The sequence below is a fragment of the Vanellus vanellus genome (assembly GCF_965231255.1).
Source record: "Vanellus vanellus genome assembly, chromosome: 2".
Classification (NCBI taxonomy): domain Eukaryota; kingdom Metazoa; phylum Chordata; class Aves; order Charadriiformes; family Charadriidae; genus Vanellus; species Vanellus vanellus.
In genome coordinates this window covers 1207906-1230465 of record NC_138906.1, presented here as the reverse complement: position 1 = coordinate 1230465, position 22560 = coordinate 1207906, and the positions used below count along the sequence as shown (strand labels likewise).

At 45.4% G+C, this 22560-nt stretch overlaps 1 protein-coding gene across 2 annotated transcripts in view; it reads right to left on the bottom strand.

The window, feature by feature from the left end:
- SMARCC1 (SWI/SNF related BAF chromatin remodeling complex subunit C1) overlaps positions 1 to 22560 on the bottom strand; it is a gene marked incomplete at its 5' end in the record, with an annotated part of 98160 nt that overhangs the window by 20529 nt on the left and 55071 nt on the right. For both annotated transcript variants that reach the window (XM_082499285.1, XM_082499286.1), the window contains 6 exons: positions 782 to 916; positions 6218 to 6372; positions 7256 to 7370; positions 10351 to 10406; positions 20932 to 21093; positions 22271 to 22529. In XM_082499285.1, the coding sequence (XP_082355411.1) occupies positions 782 to 916; positions 6218 to 6372; positions 7256 to 7370; positions 10351 to 10406; positions 20932 to 21093; positions 22271 to 22529 (882 nt within the window). The remainder of the gene's footprint in view (positions 1 to 781; positions 917 to 6217; positions 6373 to 7255; positions 7371 to 10350; positions 10407 to 20931; positions 21094 to 22270; positions 22530 to 22560) is intronic.

The window sequence follows — 22560 nt, the reverse complement described above, 5'->3', positions numbered from 1 at the left end:
GGTTGGAAGAGACCCTTGGGATCATCGAGCCCAACCATCTACCCTACTCTACAAAGTTCTCCCCTACACCATATCCCCCAACAACACATCTAAACATCTCAAACACATCCAGGGATGGTGACTCAACCACCTCCCTGGGCAGTCTATTCCAGTGCCCGACCACTCTTTCTGTGAAAAATTCTTTCCTAATGTTCAGTCTAAACCTGCCCTGTTGGAGCTTGAAGCCATTCCCTCTTGTTCTGTCAAGTATCAAGTGTTCTGTATCCTTCTGCCACTGCATCTCACTTTGAGGACTTTCCCAAGAGATACTGGAAATGCCCTCCAAAAACCTGAATGACAGGCTTAAACCCAAATCTCCAGTCTAAACTGGGTGAGGAAGGAAAGGCAGACAGAGCTGGTTTCGCTTCCCATTGGGAAGTAAGGTTTCCATCCATTTCACTCTTTACATGGAAAAGCCATTCGTACATCAGACATCATTCACGCGATAAGGCCTACACAGAGGCTCAGGACCAACTCCACATTCACGTGTTGATGACAGGAGTAAGGATCAGGAAGCAAATGCAGGATACCACCGGTTTGCTGCTTATGGTAAAGGGAAGATTTGGATAGAGGAGAGAGCTCAAACGCTACTGTAGGGGATAATCCTGAACTCCAGCTGAGGCAGAGACCTGCACAAAGGTGAGAAACAGCTGAAGCTGCTACTTTCCCAGCTGTCAGCATACACAGCTCTTGGCAGTGACGGATTTAATCCAGAATTTCACATTAGTACCCTCCTACTTACTGCCTCTTTCTCTCTGTCCATAATGGTTTCCAGCTCCTCAAAATGGCGAAGTTTTATCTCCAGCTTCTTCATCTGTGTTTCCACCAGAAGGGCGACCAGGGACTTGATCTTTCTTTCTTCCACTGCCGCGAGGTGCTGAGGATAAAACACAGGTTTCCGCTTTACTAAATCTCACAAAATAAAGTGCTTTAAGGGAACAAATAAACCAACTACGCCTGCACCTAGACTTAGCCATCCTATTCCACCTCTGGACACAAAACAGGGCATCACATTATCGGTCTTACACTGGGAACCAGAAGCCCTTGGAAGATTGTTAAGCTTTTAATCAAATAAATAGGTGGCAGGTTTTAATGCACGAGGTATTGTGGATGCTCAGTACTCGTAAGCGATGCAGCTTTGCCTCGAAGCCTTCCGAGCGCTGTGCAACAGAGAGCGCTTTCAGTGGAAATGCAAATGAGGGAGCACGGGTGCGTTCCACCGAGTCAGCTGTAGGTCATCCAAAAAGCTTTCACCAAAACACACACAGGAGGCTTTTACCTGGAACGACCCCCAAAACCAGCGAGATGACTCTCGCGTGCCTTTGCCGTTGAAGTATTTTTTTTCCTCAAGTAAATGAGCAGCTCTGTATCTAGTTAAGGACATTCCCATTAGATGCAGCACCGCACCACTAAACCATACGCTTTCTCCGCGCAGCAGTTCCACCTCGGGCTAGGGAGAGCTTGCAGAGAAATCTCTACACAGATATTAGAAGAAACTATTAAAAAAAAAATAATAAATCTCCCGTTTCCTTTTATAACCAGGTTACATAGTATTCCTACTGCAAAAGAAAGCTGAAGGCAAAGCCGTATTTAAACTGCAAAAGCGAACTGCAGAAAAAGGCAGATTCTTTACGAGGCTTTAGCTTTACCCCATTTAGATATACACACTTATACGCATACATATCCTGTATCATGTACATATATCTATGCGATACACGAGACAGCCTGTAAAAGCATTTCACATTCTCCAAGTGCGAAAGGCGTGTTAATGACGGTTTCTACCAGCTTTTGCTAAAAGCTTGCTGTTCAAAGGAAAACACACTCCAAATAAAACACCCGTCACATGCACTGCTCAGAAGTTTCCGTATTAATAGTCAAAGGATGTTTCCCGACAACAGCACCCAAGCAAAGCCCTGCTGACACATCCAAGGGTTAAGGGGGAAGGAGGGCTGGCGTTAGAGAAGGGAAAGGTGAGGGCGGAGGGGAAGAAGGAAAGAAGAAAAAGCTGGACCTCATCCAGCTCAAGCTGCACACAGAGACTCACATTTAGCAAGCTGTGCCCCAAAACTTGGCTCAGGACTGGGAGAAATGCTGAGCTGGAGAAAAGCAGCATTCTAAAACTCCCTGGTAATCCCAAACAGAATTTCTCAAAAACGTATGATATAGTTTCCATCACTACTATGTCCTGTCATTTGACAGCCTTCACCTCCGGTAACCCACCAGCACCAGCAATAAAGCAAGTCCTCAGCCAATCTAGATAACATACATTCAAGACTCTCACCGAGTTTAACTTTAAATCGGGTACAGTTTGAGAACCAGAGTGATCCCCCAAGTTCACCTAACAGCACGCCACTGCCAAGTTCAAGTAGGCTATTCAGTTAAATACTGACCAAACAGCGGTGCGCGCATTTGAAATAAAGTGACTGCATGGCTGACAGAACTAGAAAATTCAACGTCAATTAATGGTGTTTAGTAAAACAAACTCATTTGTACGAAAAGTCAGAGTGACAGAAGTACCTTTGTTGACACACAGAGCCTTCTGACAGTCACTTTGCCTTGCTCGACGTGTGCAATTTCAATAACGAAACCAGATTAACATAAAATCAGCAAGGCGAACGGTTAGGTAAAAGACAGGTCTCAAATACACATTAGAAAGGAAATGATCATTGAAGTTTTTCCTGAAGAGACCCGAAGAGACTGCTCCTGAGCCCGGCATTACCCGGGGCTTTCACAAGGACAAAGAACAAGTCATTACTGACTCTGCAGTTGACAACACATAGCAAGACAAAATTAATAGTGATTTAAATTGCCTGATAAACACATCGTTGCATCCACCTTAGGTCATAAATAAGTGAAAAAGACGATGGTACGTGACATTATCCCGGGACACAGCGATTCTGAACGACCTGAGCATCACTACGCAGGGCGGACCCGGCCTCTGCCGGAGAGCGGATATGGCACAACACTCTCATTTACTATTTAAACACGTGAATCCTAAACAGCGGTATGGCCATGAGTGCCTCTGTGCCTGCGCTTGTGCCCGTTGCCACAATACCGACTCCGATTTCTCTGCTCAGCAATCCCTTCTGGGTGAACGCTGATAAATTTGGGAGGAATCACAAGACCAGCTACTGACCAAGCACACCCACAACGCCGGCAGCCTCACGGAACCTGGGCCATCCCTCCTCTTCTCAAACCCAGCTTTAGTTATGGAATTCACTAATCACAGCAAGAACACGAGTGTGACAACTGGTACAGACAGCTGTAACGCTAGATTGCAAGAGACCTCTGGAGAACGGCTAGCATCCCAGCACCCCCTCACCGGGACCCCATCCACAGGCGAGAGGTTACCTGACACTGCAACAGGCAGAGAAAAATACTCCTCCTTCCTTCCCTCCTCCTATTTTGTGAGCGGAGACTAGATGCTTCACCCAGCTTTTGTTTGAGAGGCCAAGAGCGGGCAAGAACGAATGAAACGGAAGCAATAAAGGTGGCAAATAACACAGAACTATCTACACTAAGGCACACAATGGGAAAAACTAAGTCCTGCCACGCATCCATTCAAGCACGAGATGAAAAAGGTCCTACGGTGAGTTTCTAGAGCAGCAAAGAGGAACCAATTAAAACATAATTTGATTTGCCTATAAAGAGAAGATGGGAGGTAGCTGCCTGCAAAAAGAAGAAACCTGATTTTAGCAACAGGGTCCCTCCTATTCCTGAATTTTATATTTCTAAATACCTACAACATGAAAAAAGCGGTTGATAACCAGAGGCTTTTTAATTCGGCAGGCAAAGGAAAGTGCCGCTGTGGTACAACGGTTCGTGGTAGAAGCACATCAGATGAGGAATAAAGCCAAACTGCAAAGTTTACCACCCATGGAAGAACTTAGAGACAATTATACGAGGTTTTGCATCACTGGCGGTTTTTGATATCAGTGTCTTCTAGAAAAGACGTATTCAATCACAACTACCTCAAAACAGAAATCCAGAGAAATCATGGGATCAGTGTTATGCATGAGGTCAAATTATGACCAGGACAGTCTTTTTTGGCAGTGCCAGTGACAGATCAAGAGCTACAGCAGCAGCTCTGCAGCACGATCACAACTGGACAAAAGCTATAGCGATCCCCAGGAGAGGGGACATTTTCTATCGGGTGCCACTTACTCACAGAAAGGGAAAAAAGCTTACAGTGACTCAGGAATCTGAGAAGAAAATGAGGAAAGCGACTTCAATTCTAATATTGCTAGTACAGAAGCCATAACCTGTAAAAACACATTTACAATTGTTGCTTTATTCTATATGTAATAATATAGAGCCTCTCCCCTAAATGTACATGTTCACTGGATACCATTTCTCAAATAGGACAACTTATTGGTAAAGCCACTTACCCCAAAAGAAAAAAACCCACACTTTTGAGTGCCTGCCTTTAACCCCTGTCTCTCCTTAGAAGTCAACTGCAATATTCTTCTGCTACAAAATCGTAAGGAAAACAACTTTGTAACAGCTCTTCACATGACCAGGTCTCGAGTTTATTGTGAAGAACCGAATCACTCTCTCAGACAAGATACAACTCACTGGAAGCCTTAATATTGTCGGGGTTTTTAAGTGCAAGTGGAAAGAGAAGTCCCTGTTGAACTTCAATTCCACTCTGAAGTGTGAACCCCCTAATTATAATATATTATTTCCTGTAATATAAAGCTAAAATTCTTCTAGAATATTATTACTACCGTAATGAAAACTGCCATTAGCCAAGTCCCTTCTCCCCCTAGCACTCGTTATCAGCACAGGAAGGAAAGCAGATCATCTTTATTTGGAGCAAGTAGCCTTCCATAAAATAGAGATTAAATTTCACGCCTCCTTATATATAAGCAGGCTTTTTTTCTACTTGGCTGAAAATATCTGTAAGACTGATGAACTGCAAGTACGTTACTCTCAGTAAGAGCTTGGTGCTAGGAGCATCACAGGTTCAGATGCCGACAGGCAAAGCGATGCACAAGAAAGCCAGCGAGGACTCCGCACGTCACCAAAATAATGAACTTGAAGTTTGCCTGCAAAGTGGGATTCCACACAGGCAGGGTGCCTAGCTCGGACACCAAGCAACGCTGAATTCACGCAGCTTGGGATTTCAGAGCCTGGCTTGAAAGGCAATAACTAAAAATATCCTCAAATCTCCTGGGTTTGTAAAGGAGGGACTGTATCATCATGACAACACCGCGCTGTCCTCAACACACACGATGCAGCTGGGGAAAAAACCAGTCTAAAAGTCAAGAGTCAAAGCTCAGACTGGAAAAGTCTGTATGATACATGCAACACCTCGTTATGTCCACTACTATGTCCTGGAAATCCATGGGGAGATAAACACCATCCATGCTTTGCTTTTAGTATCTATGAAGTAGCTGACACGCAACCTGGGACTGAATCCAAGAGCGATTAAGAAACCCAAACTACAACTTGAATCAAAAGAAAACAAAATACGTGAAAAGAAAACGGATTTTGAAAATGATATTCTGAAAGAAGCGAAGGCGATCTGGTTCCCGCAAAAAGAAAATGACAGGCAACATGCAATAGGTAATTATAGGGTAAAGAAAAGCTATTAGATAGGACACTGATTCAAACCACAGCTCGTTAAGAGAATACAGACAAACAAACAGAAGTTTAGTGATAGGAAGACAAGAATGGCTTTTAACAGACACACAGTATCTCTTAAAAAAAAAAAAAAATCATTCAATTGTCTATAAAAAATTGTAATGCTCAAATTGAACATCGCATTCTTTTACGGACTGAGAGCCCGAGCACGGAAGGGTTGTGTGAAGTCCACAGAACAGCCGGTGGCACAGCAAAAAAGGCAACGTGTGGGTTTTGCCACTCTGACCTATCAGCACTACAGCCAGACCCGTCGAGTAGATAAAAGTCTTTCCAAAAATGACAAACACATTTTGGGGCTATTTCTTAGGGATGTTCATCGACTTCATAACCATCAAAGCAGCTGCCTAAATTAAAACGATACACTATTTCACTCGGGAGTTCAAGTAGAAGAAACTGAAGATGGCACTTGTGCTCTTTCACGGTATGAGAGATGGGAACACGAATTTGCACAGATCTGGAACAAAGGACCATTTTAGGACGAGTTCTAATGTGAACTGGAAACCAAGCCAATGGGTATCCGTACAAAACAAACCTTTGCTTTGGTGGCAGCTGAGGCAAGGGCAGCAGCTGCAGCTGTAGCTACGTTTCCTTCCGAGATTTCATGTTCCACTTTCTTCTTCCCAGCCTCATTTTCTTTGTCTTTGCTTGCATCAACGTTCTCCTTGTTCTCTTCTGCCTCCTTTTCTTCTGAAAGAGATTTACCGCCAAGTCTTGTTACGCGCATTCTCCCCTTGTTAGCAGTATCGTGTCAGGACAGGAATCGCACAACGCACACTGCTCGTAGTCAAACAAATTAATGCATCCACACACTGTCACATTCCTACGCTGTACGCGTCCAAACGCTGACACGGGAACAATTCTAGTCTAAGAGGATCTGATCCAGCAAATAGGGCAACTTTAAATGCTTTTAGTTTCCATCCCGTCAATTCATCATCTGCCATCAGCTTACTCTCACCACAACAATTTCAGCCGCGTTTCCAAATCAACCCCGTTATTACATCAAATCCAAATGCTTCTCGTTCTACCTGGTGCTAAAATACTGAATGTAAATTCCAGGAAAAAAACGATGTATCCATGTGGTGCAAGGGGAACACATTAAAAATAGACAAGAATAATAATGTTTTATGTAGAAAAAATAACCCCAGTACTGCTCAGCCTGTCAAAATAAAGGCTCTGCCTCACTTCACAGGGAAACGGAGCTAACATATTAACTTCTGAGAGTGGAAGTGAGCAGCGCCATTTCTTTGCATCAGGAGTGGTCAAATGGTGTGCGATACAGGGAAAAGAAAGTAATTCATGTGACCTACACACACTTCGCTGCAATTTCTTCATCCAGTCACTACACACAGTGACAGAAAGCTCAGCTGAGGTCTAAAATGAGTTCAAGAAAGAATTTAGTGCCTGAGCTTTGCAGCGAAATTAAACTAGAATATTTACTACTGAACCATGAAGCAGCCTGATGTGCAGGAGGAAATATTTCTGCCACAGTTGAGTTTATAGTCTATTCCAACCACTTCAGAGGAAGGCTATTAAAGCTACCACAGCTTGAGGAACAGCTGGGAACCATTACCTGGCTTGGGGTCCGCAGTCACTTCGCTCTCTTGCTCTTTTTCTGGATTTCTCTCATTTTCTCCTTCTTGTACTTTATCGCCTTCCTCAATTTCACCCTCCGCTTTGTTTTCAACCTAAATGGGATGAAAGATTGTTTGAAGAATGAGAGCTATACCAGACTTTCCCTGTTAACTTGGATTATAGCTTTCAAATTGATTCACAATCTTAAAGGAAGAGATTCAATTTTAAAGGTTGACGGCTATTAAAGCCCATTTTGACAATTGTAAGTGAAATCTCAATAAATAAATAACTGCTATACTGGACAGAAGTCCATCAGATTCTGTAACATGGGCCAACCTGGGTTCATCTGAAGATACAAGAAATCCTGAGCTAAGATGACAGAGAAGGACCTGGGGGTGTTGACTGATGAGAAGCTCAACAGGAGGCGGCAGTGGGCGATGGCAGCCCAGAAGGCCAACCGTACCCTGGGCTGCATCGTAAGTTTGGCCAGCAGGGCGAGGGGGGGGATTGTGCCCCTCTACTCTGCTCTGGTGAGACCCCACCTGGAGTACTGCCTCCAGCTCTGGAGTCCCCAACATAAGAAGGATATAGACCTGTTGTAGCGGGGCCAGGGGAAGCCCCGGAGCTGCTGCGAGGGCTGGAGCCCCTCTGCTGGGAGGACAGGCTGGGAGAGGTGGGGGCGGGTCAGCCTGGAGAAGAGAAGGCTCCGCGGAGACCTTATAGTGGCCCTCCAGTGCCTAAAGGGGCTCCAGGAGAGCTGGGGAGGGACTTTTTACAAGGGCATGTGGGAATGGCTTCAAACTGGAAGAGGGGAGATTGAGATGAGATCTGAGGAAGAAATTTTTGGCTGTGCGGGTGGTGAGCCCCTGGCGCAGGGTGCCCCGAGAAGCTGTGGCTGCCCCATCCCTGGAGGTGTTCAAGGCCAGGTTGGACGGGGCTTGGAGCAACCTGGGCTGGGGGGAGGTGTCCCTGCCCAGGGCAGGGGGGTGGAACGAGATGATCTTTAGGGTCCCTTCCAACCCAAACCATTCTATGATTCTATGATAAGAACATGTTCTGCCCCTCCGTGCTGCCCCCATTTATTCCAGTAGTTTGCACGCAAGTATTATATCCTTCCTAGTGTCTCCCACGTTAACAATTTATACAGCATTCATCTATCCGCACAGCTCCAAATTCTGCAGAACTCGTGGTCACAACAGAGTCCTGAGGCAACAAATGCTCCAACTGAATCACACGTTACAGGAGGGTGCCTCTGTCCACCAGTGGTGGGAGAGAGCAATGTTTGCAAAATGGAAGTAAAATAAAAATCTCTCTTGTTAAACTCTAGGTGCCTTAACTTAGTATTAATGAAATCAGTAGTGGTTCTGTGCTTAAGACTGGAAGCATCGTTTTCCCCTTGAAAATACACCAAACTGAGGTGAACGTTTTTCATTTATTCTACTCTACAGAACAACGCATCTTTTCAAGCTCTGACCAAGTCTTCGACGCTTACGTCTACCTAAGTGTACCTGACTATTTACCTGAAAGGCAGCAAAAGATCTATCTGAAAAATAGCGAGAAGTAACATCAGGACTACACTCGGCTGCCATTAGCTTAGTTTGATTTCATTCTTTTGACTAAGGAGGCAACACAGAGATATCACCTGTTGCTGCAGACTCAGTAAGCGCCCACCACCATTTATTTAGCAGGGTGGTGTTCTAATTCCAGGATATTAGTTTAATTCCAGTTCAGGTCTGAAACAATCACAGCCAGTGCCATTATTGTAGACTATCTGAAAAGAGGTACCGTGTTTGGAGATATGGGGTTATAAAAAAAAAAAACAAACAAAAAACCAAAACCCCAAACAACTGCATTCTTGTAGGCACTATCAACAGCTTGAAGGAATTAATTTCTAAGTATCTCATCTTTATGGGCAGGATGCATCACACCTAACATCAACAGTGTACAATACACACCTCTAACCAAGAGTTAGCTGAGACTTGTTGCAAAGAAAAGTTTTATTGACCAGCTCAGCCTCAGGCACCTTCCTTTAGTCAGCCAGATCTGATCCTTCCGCATCCACCAAGCCGCGTGGGATTGTGCAGAGCAAACAGATACGTAACTCGCACTGTCGCTGAAGAGCTGCGATGCAGCTGGGGCAGTGGTTTCCTCCAGGTTCTCTGTTCAGCTCCACAGAACTCACCCATTTCCTGGAAAGCCCTGATCTCTCTGACCTTGTCAGAACTGAAAGCTGCAGTCAACTTTGGGAAGGCAATTTGTCACAAGACAAACTTTCCTGGAGCAAGACTTTGAAGAGATGCTTGCTTTAGATCGCTACAAGTCATGAACCACAACGTGCCAATGTCCTTCTGCAGCTTAAATCTCTAATTCATTTGGTAGCACCCAGTCCCAACTGATTTTTCTCAGGACAAGAGAACAACACACCAACATTCCATTCCTGTTCTTTGCCCAGCAAAAGAAACATCTCTATATGATGTCTCTATACGCATGTCCAAAGAAGGGCAACAAAGCTGGTGAGGGGTCTGGAGCACAAGTCCTGCGAGGGGCGGCTGAGGGCCCTGGGGGTGTTCAGCCTGGAGAGGAGGAGGCTGAGGGGAGACCTTCTCGCTCTCTACACCTCCCTGAAAGGAGGGGGTAGTGAGGGGGGGGTCGGGCTCTTCTCCCAAGGGACAGGCAATGGGACAAGGAGAAATGGCCTCAGGTTGCATCAGGGGAGGTTTAGGATGGAGATAATTTCTTCCCGGGAAGGGCACAGGCTGCCCAGGGCAGTGGTGGAGTCACCATCCCTGGGGGTATTTAAAAGCCGCGTAGCCGTGGTGCTGAGGGACATGGGTTAGTGGTGGGCTTGGCAGTGCTGGGGTAACGGTTGGACTCAATCTTAAGGGTCTTTTCCAACCTAAGCAATTCTATGGCTTGAGAATAAATGACTCATAAGAAAATGAAGCATTACGAAGACTGAAAACTGTTCCCTGTGGACAGACACACTGACCAGCACACTACTGTCTTTCTTACATGGCATTTTAGAACGCAATAATTCAGGTTCATAAGCATCAGAATTATCTTTTCAGAAGTAGCGTACTCAGCCAAGCTTACCTTCTCAGACTGCTGCCCATCTGTCTCGGTTTCCATCTTTTCTTCCTCAGCTCCATCTGAAGAAACAAATAAAGTATTTAGAATTGCTGTTAACACCCATTTATCATACTCGATATTTATTTCAGGGTTAACTAAAGTTTTCTGTTCTCTACCAACAGTGGTTTAAAGAAAGCCACAACACTAAACTCCTGGAAGACTAGACGCTTATTACATTAATCTTACTTTAAAAACCAAGTTTACTTGCAAATTTAAAATTTAACTGGTTTTTGTTTTCAGTCCAACAAACAGGACAAAACATTAAGTTATCTTCACTCTGCTGAAACACCCAGTTTACCCGTGGAGAGAGAAACCATCAAATCTACCAATTTTAGCTACGGAAAGGACAGTTCAATGCACAGTTCTGCAGTATTCAAGTCACACAGTAATGCCCCTCGGTAAGTCGCAGCGTTATAAAATGTTTTTTCCCCAATACAGCCAATTTGATTCTGTAGATGGTTGTCAGTTACGTGGTTAACCTCAGCTACGGTGCTGCCGGACTTGTAACTCCTCCTTAGCACAAGATCCCCTGAGCTGCTTTCGACGAAAGGTCTCTGCAGAGGCACCGGCGTGCGTTGCAGGTCAACCAAAGATCGAAATTCCATTTTGCAGGTGGCGCAAATACCAAAGTTCTCCAAAGCAGACTTCAAAATAGTTATTCAACACCAGAGTAACATTAAGCACTGGTGAATCTGTTTAAAGCGCTAACGCAGTTCTTCAACATGGAGGACCTCTTGTTATTTCTGGCCCCAAAGCCACTGGAGTTCAAGGCAGTGAACAGTTATCCTCTGGTTGGATGTGAAACCGCATTTCACACCCTCCCTACCTGCCGCTCCGCATAACCATGATGGCCAGGCGGTTCTCCAGTCCTGTACGGCTCTTCGTGCTGTTCCTCCAAACACTCCGCTCCCCAAAACACTCTGAAATTGTCTCCAAGCCCTCAGAAATACATTCGAAGCACATGTTTGAGTCTGAACTGAACAAAGAAGCTGAAACCAAAGAAAGTGGCCCACAAGGCGTAGTGCTGCATGGCAGGTGTTCCCGGAGAGCGCTCTCGCTCAGATCTTGATCCTTCATTCTCTCGTTTCTTCCTCAGCTGTAGTGATACCAATACTCGTGGGTTTGTACCGAAGGGTGGATCAATGAAACGATCCAAGTTAAGCCCTAACACTTTCTTCGCCTTCTCACTGAAAGAAGCTGTATTGCAGCTCAAGAGCGCAACCGCAGCCGCCTCGTTAGGTGCTAAACAAGGTATGAATCACGTTTGAGCACAAGAGCTGGTTGTTGGTGAGATATAAAGCAAGAAAAGAACATAAATTACCAGCTGAAAGTTCTGAGTTTCCTCTGCATCCAAAACACAGCCAACCAGAGAACTAAGAAACAGAGCAGAGGCTGAATGAACACACCTCCTGACAACATTGCCAAGGGACAGCCCGCTCCACTCCCAGCTTTTTAAAAAGCACGCTTCCCGAGAGGCGCTGAAAAACCAGAGCTGAGTTGCACCTTCGGTGCTAATGCTGAAGATGACAACAGCATTGGGTGAGCTCTTACTTCTCCCCAGTGGCTTCGGGGACTGCTGACAGCTGCTGTAAAGTGTGCAGGGCTCTCCATAAAACCACCAGTTGGGTTCTCTGGGCAATAACGATTTCCTGGACTTCTCCAGGAGGTGGAGCTTCAGCCTTACACCATGCCCTGAATCTTCAGAGGACGCACACCAGACAGCCTCTGCCAAGACTGGCTCCAAGCCCAGGCTCCCATACTGGAGTCATGAAGTACTTCCTTATGGAAAGAGAGAAGCGTGCCAAGCACATGCTCAAGAGGAGACCTCTACAGAGAGCTGAGGCAGCTCACCTACATCACTGCAGCCTCCAGTTTCTGAACTGGTCATCATAGTGTCTGACCAAAGAAGTCTTCCTCTCCTCATGAGGTCAAAACAGAAGAGCACAAGTCATTTGGGAAATAGTCACAAGAAGCTACAAGTACATAATAGGAGCTATATGGACACTTGGCAGGTTCTCTCACTGCCATGGTTGTGTGGATCCGCACCCGCTGCCTCATGCCTTCACATTTGGAATGCTGAACTAGTTTGCCAGGCACCCACAAAAACCTGACCTTGACCACAAGCACCTTCAGAGGGTCCTACCACCAGGCATGAAAAACCCTTAGCTTCAATACACAACTACGTGCTGCCTGCTGTCGCCCGTTTTGCTTGTTTCTTTGGCTGACTACACTGCACTCTTCAAGCTTGGAACCTCTTCTTTACTGCCTGCTTGGCATTCCACTGGCTGTTACAGAGAGATCTGAAGAATTCTGCCATAACAGAGCCAGGCACCCTTGCGTTACACATTGCTTTCTGAGTAGCAGCTGACCAGCTGCCATCCCATCTGACCTCGGCGTCTACAGCAGAAGATCAGGTAACAGCCTAACTGGTGTACAAGTGAGACCAAAATGAGGAAAGGAAAAAAAAAAATATTAGAACCCGTGTGTTACCGTGTGCTGGATGCACCCACCTCGAGAGAAGGGTTTTAACAGCAGTTAGCATCTTCGTGTGCTTAGTACTCATCTCTTGGTGCCAACCCTTGGCTCATTCGTTAAGTTCTTCCCTTACAGAACACTTATTTAAAATGTTCCGACTAATGACAGCAGGCCTCTGAGATAAGAGGATAACAACAAGCCTATTGATGGAGAATACCATGAAAGCATCTGAATAACGTACTACGACGTCCTGATATTCGGCATATGGATTGTTTAAAAGTCCAAGAAATCCCGATTTATTTGCAGCACCCGTCTGTTCTGCAAGGACAGGCAAGAGGGGGTGTCAGCACAACCTTGTACTCCTTGTCCAGGATCTTAGTTTTTGTTCTGCAAGAACAGAGACTCTAGTTACAACTGCATGTACAGGGGCATTAAAGAAGGAGCTTATTTAGCTCAGGGACTCCACCACACGCTGCCGTACCAATATAAAACCGCTGGTGAAAAGCCCTGATCCATCTCTAAGCTTCTGAAGACATTAGCTGCTGTTGGGCATTCATTTTCCATAATCCTCATTTTACTGGTAATTCCTGTGTGCTACACTGACGAAAAACAGGGGCACAAAGTGTTTTGCTTTAATAGCAACAGTTCTGTAGAGAAGTTTTTACAAAAGTCCCTTCCATATATAAGAAAAACATACTAAAATGTCTGACTGAAAGATAACAGTTTTTCTCTTATCTTATTTTAAGATGATAAACCTACTTATCTGAAGTATCTGCCACCATAATTCAATTTATGGAGACTGGGGATATACCTCCTCAGAAGTTTTATCTCAGAGTTAAGATTTAGTGACCTAATAATGTCACAGGGAGAAATCTAGATCAGATTTTGTCAGACAGCTATTTCAAGCCTAGAAGCAGAGCTCCAAACTGGGCTTAAGAGTGCCATCCCTCCCAGTAAATGAAAGAAAAAGCTTTACAAAGAAAGCTTTATTCTCCTCTTCAGCAAAAAAACAACCAACCAGAAAGACAAAGTGCAGAACACTCCAAGTGCGGTTGGGTTGGTAAAATGGAAGATCATGAGCTCAAAATAGGAAAACACTGCACAGGAATACACAAATTTTCATCCTGTGACATAACCCAAACACTGAGACCTTCCAGGATTCCTAGTATTGGGATACAGCATAATTGAAAGAAAAATTTATAGTTTTGTATAAACAACACAAAAATTAACCACAGAGAGAAGTGGAGCAATTCTGAAGTTCTGCTTCCTACAAAATTTCAAGTCGGAGTGAAACAGGTCAGAAAAGCTCTCGTCTGTGGACAATTTTAAGTCAAAATGGGAAGACTTCTGTCTCAAAAGCTAGCGACTTGATAATTTGTTCTATATACTGGAAGATGAGAACCTGGAGCTCAGGTTCTCCAGTCTGGAACCAGGCTGAGCAGAGACTGGAGTCTCAGCACCCAGACCAGCAGCGAGCACCTCGACCATCAGGCTGCTATCTCACCTCTGACGGCTCCTACTCCAAAAGGGCTCCCACAGAAACCTGCAGCTTCACATTTCTACTCCGAGGGAGGGGGAGGGGAAATTCCCTAGAAGGTTCTTGCCACACAATTGTAATTGCACATGATTTGCTCAGGAGTGCAAACTTCACAGGTGACAATACTCCTTGCCAGACTCACCTTTGAGAGAAAGCCGTAAGGCGATAATCGAGTAAGCTGCTCCTAAGAATGCCATAAAATAAAGTCCTATAAGACAAACTTTCCTCCTGTACCCCACAAATCAGTTTGTTCTTGTGTCTTTTAGGTAAGACTGAACTCCCTTTCCACTCTGAACTCAATTTTGAATGTGGGTTTTGTTTTCTGATTACAACGCCTGTCCAGGTTTCCCACCTTGAGGCAAAGTTTTTCAGAGAAGCAGCACCCCGCAACGCGCGAGCCGCTGCGGCAGCTGAAGACACGAGCACAGGATGAGTTTGTGTAGGTTTACAACGTGCTACATATCAAACGTTTTCATAGATTCCAAGTCTTTGCTATTAATTCTCCGCCAGTATCGGGGCAAGTTTTATTAACTGTTCCTTTTTTATTTCAGAAAATCGTAGAAGCATTTAGGTTGGAAGGAACCTTTAAAGACCATCTCATTCCACCCCCCTGCCCTGGGCAGGGACACCTCCCCCCAGCCCAGGTTGCTCCAAGCCCCGTCCAACCTGGCCTTGACCACCTCCAGGGATGGGGCAGCCACAGCTTCTCAGAGCAAATTTGTAAACCATGGTAAGAGCTGTGAAGCAACTGGTGCTGCGGGGGAAGATCCAGGGCAAACAGGACACCCCAGACAGACCAACTCCTTCCCACCCAACCTGTAGATAAAATTTTCTCAAAGAAAAAAGCACACGGAGCATCTCACAGTACGGAAAACTGTCCTTGGACTCTCCCTTGTGTCATGGTACATTTGATGGACACTTTCCAAAACAAAGTGTTCTTTTATATTACATAGGGACACATTCAGCTACAAAGAGAATCAGAAGGTATGTGCGACAGTAAAATTACTGTGAATATCCTGATTTAACTTAGGTTTTCTAGTCCTGGCTGTAATAATAAATGTTATTTTAAAATTAGGATGACAACTTTAGGCAGGTTGTAGTCAATGGGTTTTGAAAACTGTTTTCTCATATTAGCTACTAAGCCCTTATTTGCAGTGACAGCGCTATGCCTCTGCAGTTCCCACCGGCATAAGCCATTGTGCGCTTGTGTACATCGAGGGGACCACACTGAAACACTACATGTATAAGGAAAAGAGAATGAAAACTATCAATTATTAGTTTGGGGGTTAAGTAAGTTTACCTGGGTTGAAGCAGGTTTTTGTTTCTAAATTACAGGCTACTGAAAGTACTTCAAAACAATTAAGAGTTCTGTCAAAATTAATCACTAATTCAAATGTGAAAGGATCAGAAATAAACCCAAAACATTTCTGAATCTCTGCATGAGAATGACAAAAAAGACTCTTGCCTTTCAGCTGGATAAAAACACAACTGCACTCATTCTCCTGTATGATCTAAGAAGGTTAATCATGGAATCACAGAATGGTTTGGGTTGGAAGGGACCTTGAAGATCATCCAGTTCCACCCCCCTGCCCCGGGCAGGGACACCTCCCCCCAGCCCAGGTTGCTCCAAGCCCCGTCCAACCCGGCCTTGAACACCTCCAGGGATGGGGCAGCCACAGCTTCTTGGGGCAACCTGCGCCAGGGGCTCACCGCCCACACAGCCAAAAATTTCTTCCTCAGATCTCATCTCAATCTCCCCTCTTCCAGTTTGAAGCCATTCCCCCTCGTCCTATCACCACATGCCCTTGTAAAAAGTCCCTCCCCAGCTCTCCTGCAGCCCCTTTAGGCACTGGAGAGCCACTATAAGGTCTCCGCGGAGCCTTCTCTTCTCCAGGCTGACCGCCCCCCAACTCTCCCAGCCTGTCCTCCCAGCAGAGGGGCTCCAGCCCTCCCAGCAGCTCCGGGGCTTCCCCTGGCCCCGCTACAACAGGTCTATATTCTTCTTATGTTGGGGACTCCAGAGCTGGAGGCAGTACTCCAGGTGGGGTCTCACCAGAGCAGAGTAGAGGGGCAGAATCCCCTCCCTCGCCCTGCTGGCCACGCTTCTGATGCAGCCCAGGATACGGTTGGCCTTCTGGGCTGCGATCGCCCACTGCCGGCTCCTGTTGAGCTTCTCATCACTCAGCACCCCCAGGTTCTTCTCCTCAGGACTGCTCTCCAGCCGTTCTCTGCCCAGCCTGGAGATGTTGCTTGGAAATTTGTGCTATGAAAATATGTAACTGACAATGCAAACAGGAATTGATTAGTTGGAGACACACGTCCCTGTTACAAAAGGGGAAGACTTAACTGTAATCCCTTTTACATGGCACCGATGATGCTCTTCAACCCTCTTCAGCAGGTTGGTATTATTCCTTGCAAGCTGCGGGGAATCAAATGAGCGTAGTTCTTAAGTCAGCAAGAGGAAGATGGTTGTGAGACACCACAAGACATCTTTCAAGAGAGAGGAGCCACTTGCAGACCAGGAACATCCGCTCTCCATGCCCCTCTTCAAACCTGAAGCAACAAATATTTTCTGTCTCTGTGTAAGCTTGTTCTGTTTTGCATATTGTCCCCAAGAACATGGAGCCTCGTTTTCTTATACATGAAGAACTTATAACTGACTTCTGACGAAGCCCAGTGTCTCTACAGAGAAGTTAAACTGACTTTAGGTCACCAAGTAAAACTATAAAGTATTTCCACGGTAAGAATTTACTGCATTACTGGCAAACAGACACTTGCAGCATACGCAGATTCATAACCTCTGTTGTCATCTGAAGAACAATAAGCAAAACCCCACATAAAAATGCACAGAATCACTAGTGTGAGTTTCAGCTCAGCAAATAGTTTAAAGATGCCCTCAAGACATCCTAGTCTCCTTTGTTTTCACCAAGGCAGCACACACAACCTGTCAAAAGTCAGGCTTGAATATTAATATTTAATTTAGAGGAAATATACTACAGCTATGGAAAAATCCTGGGTCTGAATATGATAATTACGCTATTATCTAAACCATAATTTACATTTTCCACACTAAGTCAGGACTCCACAGCCACCACAGCTTCCTCTGTTTCTGCTTCAGGCAGCTTGTAGGCGTGCGGCACCATAACCAGGTGGGCTTCCACGGAGAGGGTTGGGGAGTTCACAGAAAGCCGCTGCAGCTTTCGTGCGAGCTGCACGAGTCCATCACGAGAGGACTGATGGACACAATCCTCCAGCGGTGCAGAACTAGCTCGCAGGCACCTGCATACACACAAAGTGAACGGAGTACTCGCAGTGCGCTCATTTTAGCAACGCTTGCATTATTTCAGAGTTCAAGCACACCCTGGAGACCGCAAGAGAAATCATCCTGCCAAAACTGAAGGAAAATAACTTCTCCTGTGTATGTGTACTTGTGTGTAGTTTTCTAGTAAGTGTATTTGCGAATGATACAAAATCATCCATAAAATGTTAAATTTAATCATCCATTTAAATCGCTTACAGTTGTAATGGAGACAGTAAATCAGACCATTGTCCCCTCAGCGCTGACTGTCACAGATGAGCTACAGCTTAAAGCATCCACACACTCGTGTCAGTGGAAACACTTTCAGTGAAATACTTGTTAGAATAAGACCTAAAACGCACGAGTAACCGCCTCCAACACAGGCACTTCAGAGACTGCCTCCTGCCTCATTCAGCGCACACCGACGCAGTCAGTGTAGTTAATCACCTTTGGAAAGCCATTAAGAAAGCACACACGTACCCAGTGAAGACTTAATTGAAAGTACTAAGTACCCCAAGCGCACTAAGTATCTCCCTTCTCTGGAACTTAATCACCAGCCCAACGAGCTGGGACCCCTGGTTTCCTCTCCTCAATTCATTTTTACTAAAACAGATGCAGAGCATCTTCATCTTTCCTATTCCGTAACCTACGGCAGAGCACCACCCTGGAAAGCAGAAGACAGTGTCTACCGTGCTAAGCACAGCGCTTGAACCACTCCAGTCCCCTCTTAACTCTACCAAAGCCTTATTATAGCGATTTAAAAGGAACCATCATCAGCTTTTAGAAAAACTAACAACGAAGACTTAAAAGAGGAGATTCTTGGATATTAATATAAGCTCCTGCAATCTGTTCCAGCCATATTTTCCCCTTTCGCATTCCGCACAGCCTATAATTCACGAATATTAAGAGTTTTTAAGTTATTATGGAGCTATGATATAATTTTATTTCTGAAACATAACAACTGGTGAACTTTAATTGTAGTATGGAACCCTAGGTAGATACTTTTAGTTCTCCATAGTGACATTTAGATATAAAAAGTTCAGGTGTAGCCGTGCAAAAACACAGCTCCGCTTCAGCAGTTGCACCCCACAACACACTGCTTCAGCGTACTCGGCGCACCTCTGCAAGCGCGAGCGATGGAGTCCCCCGTGCCCTCCAGTGAACGCTGTTTTGGAGGTGGAAGGCACCACAGATTGTTGAGTGACCCAGTTCACTCTTGCCGAGCAGCTCCCCCAGGGAGAACCATCTGCTGTTGTCCTAATTTATTCCATTAGTCACAGCCCAATACAAATCGCATTAACTGTAACAGGACAGTATTACTTATAGAACTCGCCACACAGCTCATTCAGAAATAATCGTGTTATGGTCATCTGCTCTGCAATTCCTCATGTTAAATGACAAGCACTTCAAAAATCTCTCTTTGCAACTTGTGGGCAAATTCTCCTAGAGAAAGGGCCAACCTACAGACGAGCGATACCACCACTGATGTAGCGCCGGTAAACTTCCCCGGCCGTGCCGCAGGATTAAGAACTAAGACTTAAAGCAGCATAAGTGTTACAGAGGTCCTTAACACACTACAGCAAAGCTTGGAGAATATGGAAAAAGGAAAAAAAAAAAAGCTGTAGTGAGAAAAACTTAAAATGAGCTTATTTTAAAATAATTATCAAATTAAGCTTAGTCCCAGATGGAGTAACACCTCAATTTGTTTTATAGTAAACTTGAAAATAAACCCCAAAGCCTTGCCCTTTCAACAGGGCTTTGATGCCTGCTGCCAGTTTTGAGCTACAGAGCACTGCGGAACAGGGAGCAGCAGATATTCCCGACGTGAGTGTTCCCTTTTCAGCACATACTCCACTTCTTCCCAAAGCACTGAGCTGCCTCAAACCAAGTCTGTCCCACTGAGCGTAGAACCAAAAAATGCAACAAAAGGATCGAGCGGTCTGCTCACTTCTTTCTATTTAAAAAATATCTTAATGAGCTAAGCGGTACTTTTTAATCCAATTTAAAAGTGTAGTTTTACAATGGACGTTAAGCACCATGAATAGCAGACGTGAATCTTCACCGGTATGACCAGCAGCTGACAACTGAACAGCACTAGAATGCGCAGGTCCCTTCCCCTCCCTTCCCACCCCACCACCCGGCACCTCGCTCCGGTCTCTAAACGGGGTGACAGCAGGTCAACTACGAGACGCACAGGCACAGCCCAAATCAAACCTTCCAGTCAATCCAGATTACATTCTGCCCAGTTTTACCCAAAGCTGTACGTGCCTTTAAGTATCTAGTCACTAAATTCACTAAAATGATTTGTGATAAGCTGAACAAAAACAGCAGCCAACAATACTGGAGAGACAAATGACGATTTACAGACAAGTTAGTCGATCTGTGAAAGTCTGAGAAATTCAGTAGGTACGTAGCAAAATGTGTGTGTCTACTCATTCTCCTGTTGAAGGAGAGCCAAATTAAGAGTTAAACAGAAAGGGGTTACACAAAGTGATTTCACTTTATAGGGAGTTACCACAAGATACACTGATTTTCCATAGTAATGAATAAACAGTTTGGAACTGTCAGCTTCAGATAACGGACTTCATACCATTATCTGCTGAATACTCCGGAAAATAGCTCACTAAACTGCACTCTAAGACAGGAGCTTGTTAGCGTGGCAGTGTAACGTACGACCACCAGAGCCACGAGCGGTGGCCTGGACTGTGTTCCTCTCCACCATTTAGTAGGAAGTTCCTCATCCACCACCACCGCAGTTAGCAACGTGCTGCCAGTACACGACGTACATTAAAACTGGTTACCAAAAGGTGTGACATAACATTATAGATTGAGCCAGAGCACAAAGAGCTCATAAAACAAACTCAGTTTGCTTTATCATAAGGATAATGCTAGAAAGGCAGCATCCTCTAACCACTCCGATACCCACAGAATTGGTATGAAATGTCCCGCTCTGGTATTTCTGCCCACTCAACTCTACACATCCCAGGCAACAGCAATTTCATTTAGTCAGAGAAAGAAAACAAATTGCTAAAACTAAATCCAGTCCTAAGGTCATTAATTCAGTGTCAAGAGTTAATAATCCTGCAGCAAGCAGAAACGGAATGACCTGTCACACTCTCCTTACCTGCGATTCCCATCTCGTATTGGAGGCGAACTTATAGCTTATTATGAGTCAGAAGAAAATGCCTAAGAACCCTCATCTGCAGAAATTTCTGCATTTTGAGGGAGAGCCTACCGATTTTCTCCGGCTCATCTGGACCTGTTCCAGCAATGCAGCTGCTCTCCAGCCCGTACGTTGGATCCACCTTCCCAGAGGCTCTTGCCGCTTCCTGTACTTTCTTTACATGAGCTTCAACGAGCTCCAGCGGTACCTCTTCTCTGACTCGAGAAAATTCCTCTGTTAAAAATCACACAGAAAAAGTTATGTTGGGAGGTTTTCATGGCAAATTAAAACTCATGATTTTCTCCAGTCAACGCGTAGGTAAATCTCATGACAAAATGAATTCTCAAATACGTAAGTTCCTTCTTTTCATATCAGGTAGTTAATTTTCTCTCTCAAACGTGGTAGGAAAGAGTCTCTTCCCAATTATGTAAAATTGTCTTTTACATGGAAAGATACAGAAAAATGTGAAAGGAACTATTTCACCAAGTTTCTTATAGGATACCTAACTCTGGCAGGTAATTTCACACAAGTAAAAGAGGAAAACTGGATGTTTAGCATTGTGCATTGACCCATAGCTAAATTAATCATAGAAATCATAGAATGGTCGAGGTTGGAAGGGACCAAAAAGACCATCTCGTTGCACCCCCCTGCCCTGGGCAGAGACACCTCCCACCAGCCCAGGTTGCTCCAAGCCCCGTCCAACCTGGCCTTGACCACCTCCAGGGATGGGGCATCTCCCACCTCTCTGGGCAACCTGCGCCAGGGGCTCACCACCCTCACAGCCAAGAATTTCTTCCTCAGATCTCATCTCAATCTCCCCTCTTTCAGTGTCAAACCCTCACCCCTCGTCCCACGGCTCCCCTCCCTGATCCAGAGTCCCTCCCCAGCTCTCCTGCAGCCTCTTTAGGCACTGGAAGGGGCTCAGAGGTCTCCCTGGAGCCTTCTCCTCTCCAGGCTGAACCCCCCCACCACTCCCAGCCTGTCCTCCCGTGAGAGGGGCTCCAGCCCTCCCAGCACCTCCATGGCCTCCTCCGGCCCCGCTCCACCAGCTCCATGTCTTTCCTACAACGGGGGCTCCAGAGCTGCAATGACAATGGTCACAGTGACACCGACCACCAGGCAGTGCTCGCCAACACTGTCACTAGTCAGTGAGCACAGAAGGGGAACATAAGCCATCTTCAGACATTCAGTAGCCTTTAAGAGGTATTCCAACTTGCCTGTAAATTGGCAGTTTCAGTAACAACAGAACACAAAACTGGGTATCAGGAGACTAGTTTTCTACATAGATGTAATTTTGTTTATACAACTTACTACCCATCCTTAAACTCCAGAAACAATCGATATTTAGAGCAGACTAAGAGAGCAATGTTGTCAAGACAAAGCGAGAAACATCGCTGGGGCAAACCCATACCTAAGGCAGCCTTTGCTGCGGCAGACGCCACCCGGGGATCCACCACCGATGCCAGAAAAGCGACGGTACTCATCACTGGGTTGCCCGACTGGCTGAAAGGTACGGGTTGGTATGCCAGTGGGCCCAGGGACGCATCGGAGTTCTCCAAATAGGGGTCTTCAATCGGGAGTCTGAGAAAATGAAGAATGCACTCATCTTGGGTACGGCTCCCAACGTGCTCCGAGACTTTGTTCCAGTCATCTTTGTACATCTCCAGAGCCTGCAAAAGATGAAAAGCTTTGTGTATACAT